Below are 20,340 nucleotides of genomic sequence, written 5' to 3' on the forward strand. Positions count from 1 at the left end.
TCGTCCGCCAACCTATACCATAAACAATTGATGATTGGAGTGTTCTTGTGCCACTAACACAATTCCTTTATAATTTGGCAAAAAAATATACATTAAAAAAAATCTAAGCCCTTCTAACACCGGATCACTAACTTAGCGAGTGATGAAATTTAAAACATTTTCTATTGTAGATAATAATGAGAAATATTTAACTTTCAAATGAATCAACGTGTTATAATTACTATTGATATGTTTTACCTTCAATATCAGACATTTTATTTACCGCTAGACTTGAGATTACTCCACAAACCGAATTAAATAACATCTACGTTGATCAATGTACGATTTGGAAACGTCAAACAGACACACAAACCTCACTCAGACGTACTTGTAAGTTATGCATTCACTATACATAATATGCTGAATCAATTTCGATATGATTCTCTTCATAGGTCGGAACATATAAACAGCTGTCCGGGTAGTTCAGTCAGTATTGAATAAATAGTGAAAACGACACTTAGATGTAGCATCGGTAATGTTCGTAAAACCGATCACATCCGAATTGAGTACGCTATACCAAATTATCAATATTTATTTCTCATGTGAATATGATCTTTGTACAAACGCAATAACTTGTAATAACAAACGACCTAATATATTCAATTCGACGCGTCGCTTTACACGCACTCGCTGTCTCGGGTCGAGCTGACGCGAGAGTCTATAGCGACGAATAGCGTCGAGTGGCGCGATAGGGAGCTGTTTCTGTTGGTTGTGAATCGGCAGTGATCGGTTTTATTGTATTTGCCGACGCTACATCTGAGTTGTGTCGTACTGTCCACACAAAAACTACAAATTAATATTCAGATATACCACACTAGTTATCTATCGCGGCTTCGCGCGAAGTTTAGAGGGTTGTTCGTCACATGTCAGCAAAAGAGATACTCTATGTCCTTTCCTGGAGTTCAAGTTTGCTTCATACAAAATTTTATCAAATTCGGTTCAGCAGTTTGGTCGTGAAAGAGAGACAGACAGACAGAGTTACTTTCACATTTATAATATTAATATACATGATTTACTGTTATTAAAAAAAAATACAGACGAATTGATAACCTCCTCTTTGAAGTCGGTTGAAAACGGCTACCACAGATTACATAGATATTGTTAACTCCCAGGCAGGATATATTACATACATATATAATTGTATTTAACTAACATGACTGTATTTTAAAATGTTGTAAACGAGTAACTGAGTATCTTGCCGGTTCTTCTCTGTAGAATCCACTTGTCAAACCGGTGGTAGCTTCATATAATATAGTTGTTAAATGAAGATTCAAAAGTGCTTGCAAAAGCCTACTTAAATTAAGTATATTTTGATTTTTTTTTCTCTTTTTAATTAATATGTATAAGTGATAGGGTATTCACTCACCCCCCTAGATATCCCCCTAAGACACGGATTCTCCATGTTTAGGGGTACGGGCCTCTGAGATATATTACCTGATGTAATAACAACAAATACACTTTGATTTCGATTAGTAAGCATCTCACAATCACTGCAATCAGACCGAGCTGCCCGGACAACTGTATGTACAACGGAACAAGGGGGGAGGCGTACGCCTACTCGCTGTCGGAGTGCGGCTTCCTCTTCCTCCTGCCCTTGGGGTGCGCCTTGTACGTGTGCTTGCGGAGGTCCTTCAGCTTGAGGTACTTGCAGGGGCACAGCTTGCACAGGAACTTGAAGTCCTCCGGGTTGCCGTGGTTGCGCAGCGCGTGCCGGTCGCGGATCGCCTCCGACACGAACGAGCGGTGGCACGTCGCGCACTCGAACGGCTTCGACGTGCTGTGCGACTGGAACGACACGATATCGATCAGTACATACGAGAGAGATGGCAAGCCCAGGCGAGCACCGGCGACTGAAACACCACGATATTGATCAATACATATGAGAGAGATGGCAAACCCAGGCAAGCACTGATTCATGTGCTTAATTTGCCTTTATAATTCATCTCGTGCTCAGCGGTGAAGGAAAACATCGTGAGGAAAACTGCGTGTGACAAATTTCATAGAAATTCTGCCACGTTCTCAAAGGGAGAGGAGGCCTTTAGCCCAGCAGTGGGAATTTACAGGCTGTTACTACTTACTTTATTAATATAAATACTTTTCAACCGACTTCAATCGTAAATTGCCTTTTAAGTAATTTAATATTTTTCATTTCATTTTACCAAGGAGGACTCTCAAAAATATATTAAATATGCAATTATTTTTATTACTTTTTAGTGCATTTTTATTTGTTTTAAAATAGTGTTTTGTTTGAAGTCGGTTTTTCTTTTTGTTAAAATTTTATTTATACTTGGTGGTAGGGCTTTGTGCAAGCCCGTCTGGGTAGATACCGTTCTCTTTCAGATCAGTTCAGTAATTTTGGAGTTTATTGCAAACATACAGACATCGGAGACTTTGTTTTACAATATGTAGCGATATAAAACTAAACTATATTGTGCACCGTTAGGAATATATATGATTAATATATTTTTATTAATATACTATTAGTTATATCCACTTTAGTTTAACTTCTAAAATTCGAATAACAGTTTCGTCGACGTTCAAAACGCCATTTTCTCAAATCCACAGTGAATACCACAGACTAATCCAGCTCTCGACCAATGAGAGAGCTGTTGTTATCTGGCTTTTTTCTGTTATTATTGAAATAAAGATATAATCTTCAATGGGGCCGTCTATAAATTAGGCGGGGGGGGGGGTGTCTGCGGATGACGGTAAATGATAGATAGGAGGGGGGGTGTTTCGGAATTCAGTCATTTTTATTTATTTATTTATAGTTTATTGTTCACGTACAAAAATATAATTTCTAAAAAGACATTTCTTCCAGCACACCTAGTAAGTGAGACTGCAAATGTGAGAGGCGGCTAAGGCGCATACAATACTAAAATAACTCATAATAAACATACATAATGCAACATAGATGTACACAAATACATCAATAACTACAGATAAAATACTCTATTATCCAAAGAGAAGTAAAAAATAGAATTTTTAAGAAAATGTAACTTTTTACTTTTATATTATACTAGCGACGCGCCCCGGCTCCGCACGGGTGCAATATTGATACTAAATATACTACAGAATTTGTTTATTAACGACATCACATTGCAAACTTCTAAAATTATCAGTGTTACTTTACTATATGTTCATGTATTAAATACACAAACCTTCCCCTTGAATCACACTTTCTATTTAAAAGTCCAGAAAACCCCACAGTATATCTATCAAAAAACAATACGATATACTTTAAGATATATGTTTTTTACAAATTACCTTTTATAGGATAATATACTGGGGCTCAATCGAGGGGCTCGTATAGCTTCTTTCTTTTGATTGTTGAGGCGCATGCCCGTGCCTAACACCGGCTCCAATTATAGCAATAATTATAACTACAGTATATAAACGTAGATCGACTTTTAAGTAGTCTAATATTTTTAATTTCATTTTACTTAGGAGGACTCTAAAAAATATATGTTGAATACGCAATTATTTTTATTACGTTTTAGTGCATATTTTTGTTTGATTATTCTTATTTATTATTCTTTTTGTTAAAAATGTTATTTATTTATTAAGTATTGTTATATCCCTCGCTAGAGCTCCGATAATAACCGCGTCTGATTGCTGCTAAATTCAAAGTGCTACGAAAATTAGCCAACATATGTGATAAAAAAAATGTTATTGTGGGTTATAACTGACAGATAGACACATACCATCGCGGAGTATTTTTTGAGGACATTTTTGAGGTGTACAATTCTATATTGTGTGTGTATTCTATACTGTATTCAGCCAGCGTTTGCAATATATGCGCAAAAATGTGTCTTTTTACGGCATCACATTAGAAAACTCTAAAATTTTCAGTGCTTATCTACTATATTGTTCACGTGTTATATATATAAAATCATTCTCTTTAAATCACTCACTCACTTATACTATGTAGTGATAACAAATGGTACAATATACACAGTTTTCACTCTTTAGGAAATACAAACCGCTATGTCCCTGCGTTTTAAAACTGTAATATCTTCGAAACTATTCATTTAAATGACATACTGTAAAGGGCCGTATTGATCTATATTGAATGCACAATTTATTTAAGGTACCTAATTGAATAAGGATTAATGCTTTATTGCTTAAAATCGCTTCGAAAATAAGCCATTTTTTCTCGTAAAAATAAAAGATAAAAACGTTTACTGTGGGTTATCTTTAAGAGATAGATATATACCATCGCGGACTTTTTTGTAGATATTTTTAAGGTGTACAATTTCTTAGTACATTATTTTGTTATATTATCTACTAGCCTTTGCCCGCGACTTCGTTCGCGTGGACTTCAGGTTCGTCCCGTCTAGTCTAGTAATCGCTTAAAATCGCTTCGTAAATAAGCCATTATTTCTCGTACAAAGTAAAGGATAAAAAATGGTTATTGTGGGTTATTCCTAAGAGATAAACATATACCATCACGGACTTTTTTGTAGACCTTTTTAAGTTGTACAATACTGTAGTACATTGTTTTGATCTATCTTGTAGGATTCAGTCAGCGTTTGCAATGTAAGCGCAAAAAATGTGTTTTTTTACGACCTCACATTAGAAACCTCAAAAATTGTATCCTATGTGTTATTCTGATGTATAAGCTATATTGTGGTAAAGTTTCATTCAAATCCATTCAGTAGTTTTTACGTGAAAGAGTAACAAACATCCATACATACAAACTTTCGCCTTTATAATAGTAGTAGGGTCTAGCAGGGTTCAGCCAGCGTTTACAATGAAAGCTCATAAAAATTAACAAACTTACGACATTACATGAGAAACTTTTGCATTGTCAGTGTTACTTAACTATATTGTCTATGTATTATATATAAAAACCTTTCTCTCGAATCACTCTATCTATTAAAAAACCGCATCTAAATCCGTTGCGTAGTTTAAAAGATTAAAGCGTACAAAGGGATATAGGGACAGAAAAAGTGACTTTGTTTTATACTATGTAAAGATTTATCAGGGGGGTGTTTCGGAATTCACGTCATTTTTATTTATTTATTTATAGTTTATTGTTCACGTACAAAAATATAATTTCTAAAAAGAAATTTCTTCCAGGACACCTAGTAAGTGAGACTGCAAATGTGAGAGGCGGGAATAATAATATTATATATTATTATTCCCTATTTTTTACTTTTATATTATATTTATCAATGATTATTGCCAAAATAAAAATAATAAAGGTGATTCTATAACCAAGTGTTTTAATCATATAATAATACCCTATTTTTCTCAAATCTGCAATGTTTTAATTTCGTCGAACTGGTAATGACGTCAATTTTGGGAGAAGGGGGGGGGATCATTAAGAAATGAGGATAGGATATGATTGTAGGGGGTCTGAAAAAATCGATGACGTATTTTATGGACGGCCCCTATAGACATTAATGCTATACATATAAATGTTAGTCGCTTGCGTTTTACGATGTGAGTTACCACGTGTTATCCCAAAAAAGTAGCCCATGTCTTTTCTTAGAGTTCAAGTTTGCTTCACACTGAATTTCATCGAATTCGGTTCAGCGGTTTGGTCGTGAAATAGCGACAGACAGACAGACAAAATTACTTTCACATTTATAACATCACTATAGATATATGTGACGTCTCGTGCGCTCGGACTGCCCCTGATAATCAACGCGTAACATTCCAAGGTCACTCACGACTTTCAAGTGCCTCTTCAGGCTGGAGTTGGTGCCGAAGCTGGTGTTGCAGATCTCGCACAGGAACGGCCTCTCGTTGCGGTGAGTGCGCTCGTGGACCTGCGGAGACGCCCAGTGGTTACGACGCGTGCTCTTAGCCGACGATTGCGGGTTCAAACCCAGGCAAGCGCCACTGAACATTCATGTGCTTAATTTGTTTTTATAATTCATCTCGTGCTCGGTGAAGGGAAACATCGTGAGAAAACCTGTATGTGTATTCCCCCAACCCCCATTGGAACACCGTGGCGAAATATGTTCCAAACTTTCTCCTCAAAGGGAGAGGAGGCCTTTGTCCAGTAGTGGGAAACAATGTGCACCCGTGTGACCTACAGCGGGTCTGCCTCCTCACCCGGGCCCTGGGCAATAGTCTTAAGATAACGGGGCCGCTATGAATTTGAGAGGACATTTTGTTTTGAACAAACAAAGAAACTTTCATTGTCCTTTAATTTGTGAATAAACAATGCCATTATTGCCATATTTGTGGATTGGTTACAACGGAAAAGTCAATAATACAGAATAATAATTTCGAAAATATTCCGATCTTTTCATATGGTCTGGTTTAAAGGGAGGGCTCTGTCCAGCATTGTTTGTTCCTTCGTCTTCAACTAGAGGCCCTGGGCGTATTAGGTTATATGGGGCCCCCGCGCGTCAAAGGGAGAGGAGGGCTCTGTCCAGCATTGTTTAGAGGCCCTGGGCGCATCAGGTTACATGGGGCGGGGGCGCGTCACCTGCAGGCTGTAGGCCTCGAAGAAGCCCTTCCCGCAGTAGGTGCAGCGGAAGGTGGCGCCGCGCAGCACGCGCTCGTGCGTCTTCATGTGCACGGCGAGCAGCGCGCGCGACCCGAACTTCTTCGGGCACTGCGCGCAGCCGTGCGTCTTCTCCTGGGGGGGGGGGCGATGACATAACACCTGAGCCTCAAACTTATAGTCCGCCGTACGGCTCTGTAAGAATTCACTTTAAATATCACTTTTGATGTAACCGACCAACTAACGGTGACACACGATTTTCACGTGTTTTATATACATTATATGATTACATTCAATATTAGATTCTGACATATCACTCTTGTGTTCTGTGAGTGAGTTTCGAGATTTTAACGAGAGAGTAACGTTTGTGTGAATTCGTTAAGTGAAGTTCAGTTTGTCAATTTTAGGTGTAAGTTATGATTAAATACAAATTCTTGGAGTACAAATGTGTTTTTATTCAATATTGAGACTAAGTTTGAGAATTCTGTCATATTTTTCTAAAGATTCCAAGCACAAGAGGACAAATGGCAAATAAAAAACATAATTATCACCGAATTGACGCGATATTATTACAGTGACAGTAACAGCCTGTCAATTTCCCACTGCTGGGCTAAGGCCTCGTCTCCCATTAAGGAGAGGCTTGGAACATATTCCACCACACTGTTCCAATGCGGCTTGGTTGCTGATTGATTAATTGAGCTTGAATAATCTATGATATAAAAATCCCTTCTCGAACGTCGACGAAATTGTTATCAGAACTTTGAACGTAAACTTAAAGTGCGTAAGTAGTTCAGTGGATATTGGTGGATAAAATAAAGGAAGATGCATAGCAACACTCAAAACTATATGAATTTAAACAAATAGTCTTTTGTCTAACCGAATACTTTAGGATGATTCCATAGACAATTATATATAGATACTCCATTCCAACTATAACAGGGAAAAGGCTAAGTAAACAACGTCTGGCAGCAAATCGACGCGATATTATTGGTCGAGAGCTGTTCCACATCTTAAGAAAGAATCACCCCCTCAGATCCTGCACCCTCATAACAAAAAATAAACACACAATTACTTTACACGTTTCTCTTACTCATTTCTAGTTCGTAAATAAAAGCTAACTATTTAGTATAAACAGTAACACCTGTAATTTTCCCGCAGCTGGTAAAGGAGGCCTCCTCTTCCTCTGAAGAGAAGAGTAGGAGGATATTCCACCACTCTGCTGCAATGCGGGAAATTAATTAAAATTAGACAAATACAGGTTCCCTCGCGAGGTTTTCATTCACCACCGAACTCGCAATGAATTATAAACACAAATTAAGCACTTGAAATTGACTGATGCTTACCTGGGCTTAAAAACGCACTAAGCACTGGACCAACTCGACTCTTAAATAAAACAACAACAGCCTGTAAATTTCCCAATGCTGGGCCAAGGCCTCCTCTCGCTTTGAGGATAAGGTTTTGAACATATTCCACCACGCTGTTCCAATGCGGCTTGGTGGATCACTCATGTGTTGTGTTGTGGTTTTCATTCACGACTGAAATCGGAATAAATTATAAACACAAATTAAGCTCATGGAAATTCATTGATGCTTACCTGGGTTTGATCTCGCGCCATCTCGGCTCCTAAATAAAAGACAACACCGAATTAAATTTGAAATATTTATTTCTGTGACAGATACAACATTTTACAATTTTGGTAAAATCTTATAACCTACGAACTAACTTTACAATAAACTATTACATACAACACACAATTTGAAATCTTATAAATGAAAGTGCATTATCTAGTATTTAAACGAATCTATGTATTATACGCCAGTTAAGAATTAATTTGGTTCCTTTAATAATTTCAAATCTGTCCTTTTTTAAATTAATGATGTACAAACACAATTATACATATATATTAATAGCAAATCGTAAAAAATTGAAACAAATATGTTATATTCGATAATAATCATTTGTTTACATTTTCTACGAATCGTTTGTAAATAATTTCACAATTTTATGTCGCTAGGGAGAAAAAAACAAGTGTATATACATTATATACTTTAATATAACAAAAAAAACTAGCGCCCTGTCGATTGAATCAAAATATATTACAATATTCATACTATTCCTTATCACTTAAAATTATTTTAAACTACAAACAGATCTAAGAGATTTCTATTCAATATCCCATCACTTGTCTTTGTCTTTTTATAATCTGTCCCGCTTGCACAATTTCCTAACCTTATATTATATTGATGAACGATAATTGTGAAAATTTGTTTTATTTTAAAAAAAAAATATTATAATACTGTACTGTCATAACTCTTGTTTTTTTACGACGACTTTGGCGCGCGCAAATGGCGTCACCATCTATTCAAAACGTAAACATTCGTGAAGACGATACTGATAATGATGTTCTAATAGAAGAAGTGGAAAAGAGACCAGCTCTTTGTGGAAAAATTGAAAGAGTATTCAGTTATTCACGTGAAAATTAAAGTCTTTTTCTGCCGAGTTTCACGAGTTCACAGAGAACCACCGTCTCTTCGAAATCCATAGTGGCAAATGACACTTCGATTTCGAAAATGTTTTGTCACTGTTTCTATTAATGAGCGCATTCCACTGTGGAAACGTGACGTGACAATGACAAACACTTTAAAGTCACCGTGACAAAAATCACCCGTGCGCGCCAGTTCTTAGATCTCAAAGTAAGACTGAGGATGAAAGGAAGCGTTAATTATTATTATAGTAGTGGTATTAGACATGCGAGTCTACAGACTCTTGTTTTTTTTACATTTATAATATGTAGACATATTATAAATGTAAAAAAAACAAGAGTTATTAAATTGAAATTACTTGAATTTCACTTCTGTTATTAAATGATTGCTTTCTTCAAACGTATTTCACGATTCATGAAAAAAGAGTAACTACTGATTTTCATGTCGATTTAAAATTCACAATCAAAATTGTTATGCTGACCATCTTCCACCTTAATTATATATTTTTAAGGAATAAATTGACGGGAAACAGTAATTTCGTTAACATTAAAATATTTACAAATACTTTACAATTAACTTACACATAACCATTTTATAAATAAGATCGAAGTATGTGCAGTATCTTACATCAACTTAATCGTGAAATTATACAAATTATTATAAAAAAAAAATAAGTACTCACATCATCCAAACCAAGTACGACTTATACTGAGTTCTTAAAATAAAGTGGGGGCAAATTAGGGGGCATTTTCATAATCAGAATTAGAAAAATAAAACCATTTACTGAATTAGACAGTTATTCTTTTTCAAGGAGCACTAAAACTCTCATTTACAAACACAAAAATCTATTTAACTTCTGGAAGAGAGGTGGAGGAGAGCTTGGAGCGTTACCATTAATGTAATATATTTGTTAATTCATATATGTCACCGTAAGATTACAAAATTCGTTAGACTATAATCTACCTCATTAGATTAGATTAGATCTAACGAATTACAGTAGATTACAGTATAGCGAAAAATAATGCGTCAATTGCAATCATATTTCATGGTTCACAATATTTCGATAGATTGCAATCTCATGAGGTAGATTATAATCTAACGAGTTTTGTAATCTTACGGTGACATATACATAAACTTTAATAATTGTAAATCCGAAACAAATTCCATAACAATCTCATTGAAGAGAATATATTTGCCCAGCAATGGGACTCTTACGACACTTTAAGTTTGAGTGGAATGGACAATAATGTAAAAACTCCATATTCTAAAATGTTAACAAATCAAATTCAAAAAAAAAAAAAAATCTCAACGCCCATTGGTCGATACCAGTTGATGACGCGACGTGCGGCCAATGAGCGATCAGATAGCGAACAGATAATATAACGGTGTGCCAATAAAGAAATACAAAAAGGTTTGATAGATATAGTATAACCTTATATTTGAATTTGGTGTTAAAGTGTTATAATTAAGTTTAAAGTTTCGTCTCAGTAGAATCGACATTCCCAACCTGTCAGAGCTTTACATCTAATTGAACACATAAGCTAACATTTAAGCGGCGAAAACGAGACAGAAAGAGTTAATCAATTTGACTTTTGGACTTTTGCTTCTAACCGTACAGTGTGCGACAGGGATGGCAATAACTCGCGCACAGACAGCACGAGAACGGTCACCGTTTGTAAACAATCTCTATTGGCACAGGTTATACTAAAACAACAATTTAGATGACATTTAAAAGTGCTACGAACGACTTATCCAATAGTTTAATCTACTTCGATTTCTTTACAATTGTTTAAGTATATTTAAAAACTTTATTAACTTTCATAATTACATTACTGTGTGACCTGGTGTTAAAAGGGCTTAAGGACATCCTACAACACTGGCTTTTACGCTCAGTTATAATTGCATTAACACAATAGGATAAACACAACTGAATTTCTCTCGTTAGAATCTACATTCAGAACCGGTTGTAGCTTTAGTTTTAAAGTAATAAATAAATATATGAGACAACATCACATACATTACTCTGATCCCAATGTAAGTAGCTAAAGCACTTGTGTTGTGGAACATCAGAAGTAACGAAGGCACAAACACCCAGACCCAAGACAACATAGAAAACTAATGATAATCTACATCGTCTCGGCCGGACGAACCCGGGACCTCGGAGTGGCGTATCCGTGACGTGTACACACTACTCGACCACGGAGGTCGTCAAAAGGTAAATTTTAATTGATGATTGGAGTGTTCTTGTACTACTTATTTGTTTTATAATATTTAAAATGATTTGGTTACATTTTTAAAATTTCCCAGAGCCTCTTTAACACCGGATCACTTATTTAGCGAGTGATGAAATTTAAAAAAAATTCTATTGTAGATAATAATGAGAAATATTTAATATTCAAATGAATCAACGTGTTATAATTACTATTGATATGTTTTACCTTCAATATCAGACATTTTATTTACCGCTAGACTTGAGATTACTCCACAAACCGAATTAAATAACATCTACGTTGATCAATGTACGATTTGGAAACGTCAAACAGACACACAAACCTCACTCAGACGTACTGAAAGTTACGCATTCTCTATACATAATATGCTGAATCAATTTCGATATGATTCTCTTCATATAGGTCGGAACATATAAACAGCTGTCCGGATAGTTCAGTCAGTATTGAATAAATAGTGAAAACGACACTTAGATGTCACATCGGCAAAATTCGTAAAACACTCACATCCGAATTGAGTACGCCATCCCAAATTATCAGTATTTATTTCTCATGCGAATATGATCTTTACACAAACGTAATAACTTTTAATATCATATGAACTAATATATTCGTCAATTCGACGCGTCGCTTTACGCACTCGCTGTCTCGGGTCGAGCTGACGCGAGAGTCTATAGCGACGAATAGCGTCGAGTGGCGCGATAGGGAGCTGTTTCTGTTGTAAATTAACTTTTTTAAAAAAAATAAAACCGACTTCAAATGCGTTAGGGGTGAAATATTTTCTTCAAATTCGCATGAAACCACCCTTTTGATAATACCTATTCAACAAAAAAAATAATCGTTCAAATTGGTTTATAATCATAAAAAGTTCATTCCCTATTTTCCACACTTGGGGGTTGTTTTTTTATTATTAAATTTAAATGGGACCACCCTTGAGGTATTATCTATACGCCGAAAAAAGATTTGTTCAAATCGGTTCATAATTGGCGGAGTTATCGCGTAACAAACATAGGAAAAAAAACACACGGGTCGAACTGAGAACCTCCTCCTTTTTTTGAAGTCGGTTGAAAATGTACCTCATGTCCTTTCCTGGAGTTCAAATTTGCTTCATACAGAATTTCATCAAAATCGGTTCAGCGGTTTGGTCGTGAAAGAGAGACAGACTGACAGAGTTACTTTCACATTTATAATATTAATATTAGATGATTTGCTATTGAACGCTTTGGTGATTTACTGTTATTAAAATAAAATACAGACGAATTGATAACCTCCTCTTTGAAGTCGGTTGAAAACGGCTACCACAGATTACATAGATATTGTTAACTCCCAGGCAGGACATATTACATGCATATATAATTGTATTTAACTAACATGACTGTATTTTTAAATGTTGGAAACGAGTAACTACTGAATTTCTTGCCGGTTCTTCTCTGTAGAATCTACATTCCAAACCAGTGGTAGCTTCACTTGATATAGTTGTTAAATGAAGATCCAAAAAGGCTTGCAAAAGCCTACTTGAATAAAGTATATTTTGATTTTTTTTCTCTTTTTAATTAATATGTGTAGGTGATGGGGTAGTCACTCACCCCCCTAGATATCCCCCTAAGACACGGATTCTCCCAGTTTAGGAGTACGGGCCCTCTTTGAGATATATTACTTGATGTAATAACAACCAATACACTTTGATTTCGATTCGTAAGCATCTCACAATCACCGCAATCAGACCGAGCTGCCCGGACACCTGTATGTACAACGGAACAAGGGGGGAGGTGTACGCCTACTCGCTGTCGGAGTGCGGCTTCCTCTTCCTCCTGCCCTTGGGGTGCGCCTTGTACGTGTGCTTGCGGAGGTCCTTCAGCTTGAGGTACTTGCAGGGGCACAGCTTGCACAGGAACTTGAAGTCCTCCGGGTTGCCGTGGTTGCGCAGCGCGTGCCGGTCGCGGATCGCCTCCGACACGAACGAGCGGTGGCACGTCGCGCACTCGAACGGCTTCGACGTGCTGTGCGACTGGAACGACACGATATCGATCAGTACATACGAGAGAGATGGCAAGCCCAGGCGAGCACCGGCGACTGAAACACCACTATATTAATCAATAAATAACAACAGTCTATAAATTCCCACTGCTGGGCTAAAGGCCTCCTCTCCTCTTTAAGGAGAAGACGTGGAACATATTCCACCACGCTGTTCCAATGCGGGTTGGTGGAATACACATGTGGCAGAATTTCTATGAAATTTGTCACATGCAGGTTTCCTCACGATGTTTTCCTTCACCGCTGAACACGAGATGAATTATAAAGACAAATTAAGCACATGAATCAGCGGTCCTTGCCTGGGTTTGAACCCGCAATCATTGGTTAAGATGCACGTGTTCTAACCACTGGGCCATCTCTGTTCCAACGACAATATTACTTTATTATAAATACTAGAGACCCGCCCACATGTTTAACAATACGCTATTTGACTGGTTTTTAAAATCCATTTTATATTATTTAGTAGAAGTTAAGGAACCCAGTAAAAGTTGTGATTTTTATTTCTAGTACATATTTGCCGAAATATCATATTAAAAATTCCATATTTAAATCGCGTGCAAAAACGCTACTTGGACAATATAGCGTTTGAAAAGATGCATTCTTATTTATGGATTTTTGAATAAATTAAGCATTATTTTCAACTTTCGTTGGTAAATTGCCATTTTTAAACTCATAATACACACTGATTACAATAATTCACAATTTATTTTTCGCATTGTCAAATAGCCTATTGTCGTTCTATTTCAACTTATTAACACAATAACCTCAATAAAATATATACCTAAACCTTCCTTAGGATTGCCTCAATCTATTAGGCAGAACTGCATTAATTTTCATTGTGAAATAGAAAAAATGGATTTTAAGAGTTTATGGCGAACAAACAGAGAGTCAGAGATGTAAAGCCATATAGTGCACTGTTAAGAATTTATGATTAATATTATTAATAATACAAGTAAACAAGCTCCAATGATATCCCTTCAATTCGCTGTCAAACATTTTTTATTTGGATTGTATATTTTCCTGTTATGGTTGGAATAAAAAATAGGTTCTATCGCCTATAGGAATAATGTTATATTTATAAATACTAGTAGTCACCGGCTCGCTAGCATTTTAGGATATTGGTTATCACGTGTCAGGCAGAAAAGTAGCCTATTTCCTTTCTCAGAGTTCAACTTTGCTTCATACCGAATTTCATCGAATTCGGTTCAGCGGTTTGATCGTGAAAGACAGACAAACAGACAAAATTACTTTCACATCTATAACATCACTATAGATATATGTCACGTCTCGTGCGCTCGGACTGCCCCTGATAATCAACGCGTAACATTCCAAGGTCACTCACGACTTTCAAGTGCCTCTTCAGGCTGGAGTTGGTGCCGAAGCTGGTGTTGCAGATCTCGCACAGGAACGGCCTCTCGTTGCGGTGAGTGCGCTCGTGGACCTGCGGAGACGCCCAGTGGTTACAACCCGTGCTCTTAACCGATGATTGCGGGTTCAAACCCAGACAAGCACCGCTGAATATTCATGGGCTTAATTTGTAATTCATCTCATGCTAATCGGTGAAGGAAAACATCGTGAAGAAACCGGCATGTATCTTATTTCATACAAATTCTGCCACATGTGTATTTCAACCCGCACTTGTATAGTGTGGTGGAATAAATTACATGCTGTTGTTGCTGTCGCAGACAGTGTGCACCAGTGTGACCTACAGCGGGTCTGCCTCCTCACCCGGGCCATCTTTAACATACTGGAGGCCCTGGGCAAAAGTCTTAAGATAACGGGGCCGCTATGAATTTGAGAGGACACTTTCTTTTGAACAAACAAAGAAACTTTCATTGTTCTTCAATTTGTGAATAAATAAAGCTTTGGTGATACCTAGTTGCTGATTCGATACTATATTTGTAAGTGGGATATATTGGAAACTAGCAACCCGTACGGGTGCAATACTAATACTAAATAGACCAAAACTAAACTTCAAAAATTATCAGTGTTTTTTTACTATATTGATCAATTATTATAAACAAAAACCTTCATCTCGAATTACTCTATCTATTAAAAAAACCGCATCAAAATCTGTTGCGTAGTTTTAAAGACAGAGAAAGCGGCTTTGTTTTATACTATGTAGTGAAATCAGAATTCGCTATGAATTTGACAGAACACTTTTGTTTGAACAATCAAAGAATCTTTCATTGTTCTCTAATTTGTGAATAAACAATGTCATTATTGCCATATTTGTGGATTGGATATAACGGAAAATATTCCGATCTTTTTATACGGTCTGGTTTAAAGGGAGGGCTCTGTCCAGCATTGTTTAGAGGCCCTGGGCGCATTAGGTTACATGGGGCGGGGGCGCGTCACCTGCAGGCTGTAGGCCTCGAAGAAGCCCTTCCCGCAGTAGGTGCAGCGGAAGGTGGCGCCGCGCAGCACGCGCTCGTGCGTCTTCATGTGCACGGCGAGCAGCGCGCGCGACCCGAACTTCTTCGGGCACTGCGCGCAGCCGTGCGTCTTCTCCTGGGGGGGGGGGGGCGATGACATAACACCTGAGCCTCAAACTTATAGTCCGCCGTACGGCTCTGTAAGAATTCACTTTAAATATCACTTTTGATGTAACCGACCAACTAACGGTGACACACGATTTTCACGTGTTTTATATACATTATATGATAACATTCAATATTAGATTCTGACATATCACTGTTGTGTTCTGTGAGTGAGTTTCGAGATTTTAACGAGAGAGTAACGTTTGTGTGAATTCGTTAAGTGAAGTTCAGTTTGTTAATTTTAGTTGTAAGTTATGATTAAATATAAATTCTTGGAGTATAAATGTGTTTTTATTCAATATTGAGACGAAGTTTGAGTATTCTGTCATATTTTTCTATTGATTATTCCAAGCACAAGAGGACAAATGGCAAATAAAAGACATAATTATCACCGAATTGACGCGATATTATTGCAGTAACAGTAACAGCCTGTCAATTTCCCACTGCTGGGCTAAGGCCTCGTCACCCATTAAGGAACATATTCCACCACGCTGTTCCAATGTGGTTTGGTTGATGTTTGATTAATTGAGCATTAATAATATATTAAAATCCCTTCTCGAACGTCAACGAAATTGTTATCGGAACTCTGAACGTTAAATTAAAGTGCTTATAAGTAGTTCAGTGGATATTGGTGGATAAAATAAAGGAAGATACATAGCAACATTCCCAAACTTTCTTTATTTATACAAATAGTCTTTTGTCTAATCAAATATTTTAGGATGATTCCATAGACAATACACAGGAAGAAAGGTAAATAAACATCACTTGACAGCAAACTGACGCGATCTATAATATTCACTATGGATTTGCGAAAATGGCGTTATGAAAGACAAAACATTTATCAGAATCTAGGTAAGTAAAATGAAAGTGAAAATAAGTAATTAAGTGTTGTCTTATAAATAAAGATATATTAATCAGAAATTCTTAATGCGCAATATAGCTGAGTTATTAGTTAATCGCATGAAATACGTAAATTTCAGGTTTGTGTATCTTTATTCCTACTTCGATTGGAATAAGCTTTACATTGTGAACGCGCCACGCAAATACAAGTGAGAAAGAGATAGAAAAATAGCTGTTCCACATTTTAAGAAAGAATCACCCCCTCAGATCCCGCACCCTCATAACAAAAGATAAATTAAAAAATAAACACACAATTACTGTACACGTTTCTCGTACTGATTTCTGGTTCGTAAATAAAAGCTAACTATTTAGTATAAATGGTAACAGCCTGTAATTTTCCCACAGCTGGGCAAGGAGGCCTCTTTCTTTAAAGAGAAGGATAGGAGGATATTCCACCACGCTGCTCCAATGCGGGATATTAATTAAAATTAGACAAATGCAGGTTCCCTCGCGAGGTTCCATTCTCCACTGAACTAGGGATGAATTATAAACACAAATTAAGCTTATGGAAATTCAGTGATGCTTATCTGGGTTTAAAAACGCTCTAAGCTCTAGGCCAACTCAACTCTTAAATAAAACAACAACAGCCTGTAAAATTTTTAATCCAGGGCTAAGGCCTCCTCTCCCTTTGAGGATAAGGTTTTGAACATATTCCAACACGCTGTTCCAATGCGGGTTGGTGGAATGCACATGTGGCAGAATTTCTATGAAATTTGGCACATGCAGGTTACCTCACGATGTTTTTCTTCACCGCCGAGAACGTGATGAGTTACAAACAAATTAAGCACATTAATATTCAGCGGTGTTTGCCTGGGTTTTGAACTCGCAATCATCAGTTAAGTCGCATGCGTTCTAACCACTGGGCCATCTCGCCTCATAAAATAAAAGACAAAACCGAATTAAATTTGAAATATTTATTTCTGTGACAGATACAACATTTTACAATTTTGGTAAAATCTTATAATCTACGAACTAACTTTACAATAAACTATTACATACAACACACAATTTGAAATCTTATAAATAAAAGTGCATTATCTAGTATTTAAACGAATCTATTTATTATACGCTAGTTAAGAATTAATTTGGTTCCTTTAATAATTTCAAATCTGTTCTTTTTTAAATTAACGATGTACAAACATAATTATACATATATATTAATAGCAAATCGTAAAAAATGTAAACAAATATGTTACATTCGATAATAATCATTTGTTTACATTTTCTACGAGTCGTTTGTAAATAATTTCACAATTTTATGTCGCTAGGGAGAAAAAACAAGTGTATATACATTATATACTTTAATATAACAAAAAAACTAGCGCCCTGTCGATTGAATCAAAATATATTACAGTATTCATACATTTCCTTATCACTTAAAATTATTTTAAACTACAAACAGATCTAAGAGATTTCTATTCAATATCCCATCACTTGTCTTTGTCTTTTTATAATCTGTCCCGCTCGCACAATTTCCTAACCTTATATTATTATAATGATAAACGATAATTGTGAACATTTGTTTTATTGTAAAAAAAATATTATAATACTGTACTATCATAACTCTTGTTTTTTTTTTACGGATTTCAATCTCATATAAATTACAAAAATATCAGAATTAAATAGATTCACCGTCGTTGCCATGGTTGAAATTTAGTAAATGTCCAGTGTTACTCAGAATGTTGCCAGTGTAAATTACTAAAATAAAATTCATCTTTTTTTAATTTCATAAAATTTAGTTATGCTTTCTCAACTTGGTTTAGTATTTAATTTTAAAATCTATTGAAGTTCCGAGATTATAGCTGAATTTTAAACACGTGCTAGAAGTTAAATCAAATAAGATATATAAAAAAAAACAAATACGGCAACATACTATACGGAAGACAAGGTTCGGAAGTATAGGTTAGTATAGTATACGTTATTGCACTGAAGCGCAATAGCTTGGTCCTGTTGCCACCAATAATATTACTACTACAGTAAATTGACTATTGAAACTCATATATGATTTTTTTATTTTGATCAAATGACGTATTTGTAACAAGACCGTCCGGGTAGGTATCATATACTCATTTAACAGCAGCCTGTAAATTCCCACTGCTGGGCTAAAGGCCTCCTCTCCCTTTGAGGAGAAGGTTTGGAACATATTCCACCACGCTGTTCCAATGCGGGTTGGTGGAATACACATGTGGCAGAATTTCTATGAAATTTGTCGCATGCAGGTTTCCTCACGATGTTTTCCTTTACCGCTGAGCACGAGATGAATTATAAAGACAAATTAAGCACATGAATCAGCGGTGCTTGCCTGGGTTTGAACCTGCAATCATCGGTTAAGATGCACGCGTTCTAACCACTGGGCCATACTCATATCTTCTGTCAAATAGCTGTGTCTCATTTAAAAGGGTGAGAAAGCAAGAGTAGCTTCAGGCAAGTGTTAGATCTCAAGCTAAGGCATTGACGGTGAAAGGAAAGTTTGTATTTCTTATCCAACTCTATACACCATGACCTCTTAACAGTTTGCCAGGCTGTCTACATATAATACATGAAAAAAAAAAAAGAGTTATTAAATTGAAATCACTTGAATTTCACTTCTGTTATTCAATTGTTGCTTTTTTCAAACGTATTTCACGATTCATGAAAAAAGAGTAACTACTTCATTTTGTGTCGATTTAAAATTAACAATCAAAATTATTATGCTGACCATCCCACCTTAATTATATATTTTTAAAGAATAAATTGACGGGAAACAGTAATTTCGTTAACATTAAAATATTTACAAATACTTTACAATTAACTTACACATAACCATTTTATAAATAAGATCGAAGTATGTGCAGTATCTTACATCAACTTAATCGTGAAATTATACAAATTATTATTAAAAAAAATAAGTACTCACATCATCCAAGCCAAGTACGACTTATACTGAGTTCTTAAAATAAAGTGGGGGCAAATTAGGGGGCATTTTCATAATCAGAATTAGAAAAATAAAACCATTTTCTGAATTAGACAGTTATTCTTTTTCAATGAGCAATAAAATTCTCATTTACAAACACAAAAGTCTATTTAACTTCTGGAAGAGAGGGGCGCTTGGAGTCTTACCATCAATGTAATCTTTGTTAATTTATATATGACACAGTAAGATTACAAAATTCGTTAGATTACAATCTACCTCGTTAGATTGTAATCTAACGAATTACAATATACCGAAAAATAATACGTTCAATTGCAATCATATTTCACGGTTCACAATATTTCGACAGATTACAATCTGACGAGGTAGATTGTAATCTAACGAATTTTGTAATCTTACGGTGACATATATATAAACTTTAATATTCGTAAGCCCGAGGCAAGAGATAAATTGAGTCACTAGTCACTTCATACAGGAGAAACTTGAAACAAATTCCATAATCATCTCATTGAAGAGAATATATTTGCCCAGCAGTGGGACTCTTAAGTCACTTCAAATTTGAGACGAATTTAATTTAAACAAGCGCTAGTGGAATGGACAATAATGTAAAAACTCCATTTTCTAAAATGTTAACGAATCAAATTAACTAAGTCAGTTTAAATCTCAACGCCCATTGGTCGATATCAGTTGATGACGCGACGTGCGACCAATGAGCGATCAGATATCGAACAGACAATATAAC

At 36.0% G+C, this 20,340-nt stretch overlaps 2 protein-coding genes across 2 annotated transcripts; both read right to left on the minus strand.

Annotated features, from left to right (window-relative positions):
* Window positions 1-1,452: 1,452 nt before the first annotated feature.
* Window positions 1,453-8,117, minus strand: LOC124541880 (zinc finger protein 26-like). Its single transcript, XM_047119788.1, has 4 exons — window positions 8,097-8,117; window positions 6,485-6,637; window positions 5,718-5,816; window positions 1,453-1,824 (listed from the first exon to the last, which is right to left on the minus strand). Exons 1-4 carry the CDS (start codon window positions 8,115-8,117, stop codon window positions 1,594-1,596), a joined length of 504 nt encoding a protein of 167 aa, XP_046975744.1. The 3' UTR covers window positions 1,453-1,593.
* Window positions 8,118-12,961: 4,844 nt separating this feature from the next.
* LOC124541881 (zinc finger protein 227-like) lies at window positions 12,962-15,782 on the minus strand. The gene is made up of 3 exons (XM_047119789.1): window positions 15,606-15,782; window positions 14,590-14,688; window positions 12,962-13,221 (listed from the first exon to the last, which is right to left on the minus strand). The coding sequence occupies exons 1-3, from the start codon at window positions 15,780-15,782 to the stop codon at window positions 12,991-12,993; spliced, it is 507 nt and encodes a 168-aa protein (XP_046975745.1). The 3' UTR covers window positions 12,962-12,990.
* Window positions 15,783-20,340: the final 4,558 nt, after the last annotated feature.

This window comes from Vanessa cardui, chromosome 29 (assembly GCF_905220365.1).
Source record: "Vanessa cardui chromosome 29, ilVanCard2.1, whole genome shotgun sequence".
Taxonomy (NCBI): domain Eukaryota; kingdom Metazoa; phylum Arthropoda; class Insecta; order Lepidoptera; family Nymphalidae; genus Vanessa; species Vanessa cardui.

What these genes read in the sequence shown, in the direction of transcription:
- LOC124541880 (XM_047119788.1), bottom strand. Translation starts at nt 8,117, where the DNA reads ATGGCGCGAGATCAAACCCAG. An exon ending in TCGAGGCCTACAGCCTGCAG is followed by an intron (nt 5,817 to 6,484) that starts GTGACGCGCCCC and finishes GCGTCTCCGCAG; the next exon opens with GTCCACGAGCGCACTCACCG. An exon ending in TGAAGAGGCACTTGAAAGTC is followed by an intron (nt 1,825 to 5,717) that starts GTGAGTGACCTT and finishes GTGTCGTTCCAG; the next exon opens with TCGCACAGCACGTCGAAGCC.
- LOC124541881 (XM_047119789.1), bottom strand. Translation starts at nt 15,782, where the DNA reads ATGTCATCGCCCCCCCCCCCCCAGGAGAAGACGCACGGCTGCGCGCAG. An exon ending in TCGAGGCCTACAGCCTGCAG is followed by an intron (nt 14,689 to 15,605) that starts GTGACGCGCCCC and finishes GCGTCTCCGCAG; the next exon opens with GTCCACGAGCGCACTCACCG. An exon ending in TGAAGAGGCACTTGAAAGTC is followed by an intron (nt 13,222 to 14,589) that starts GTGAGTGACCTT and finishes GTGTCGTTCCAG; the next exon opens with TCGCACAGCACGTCGAAGCC.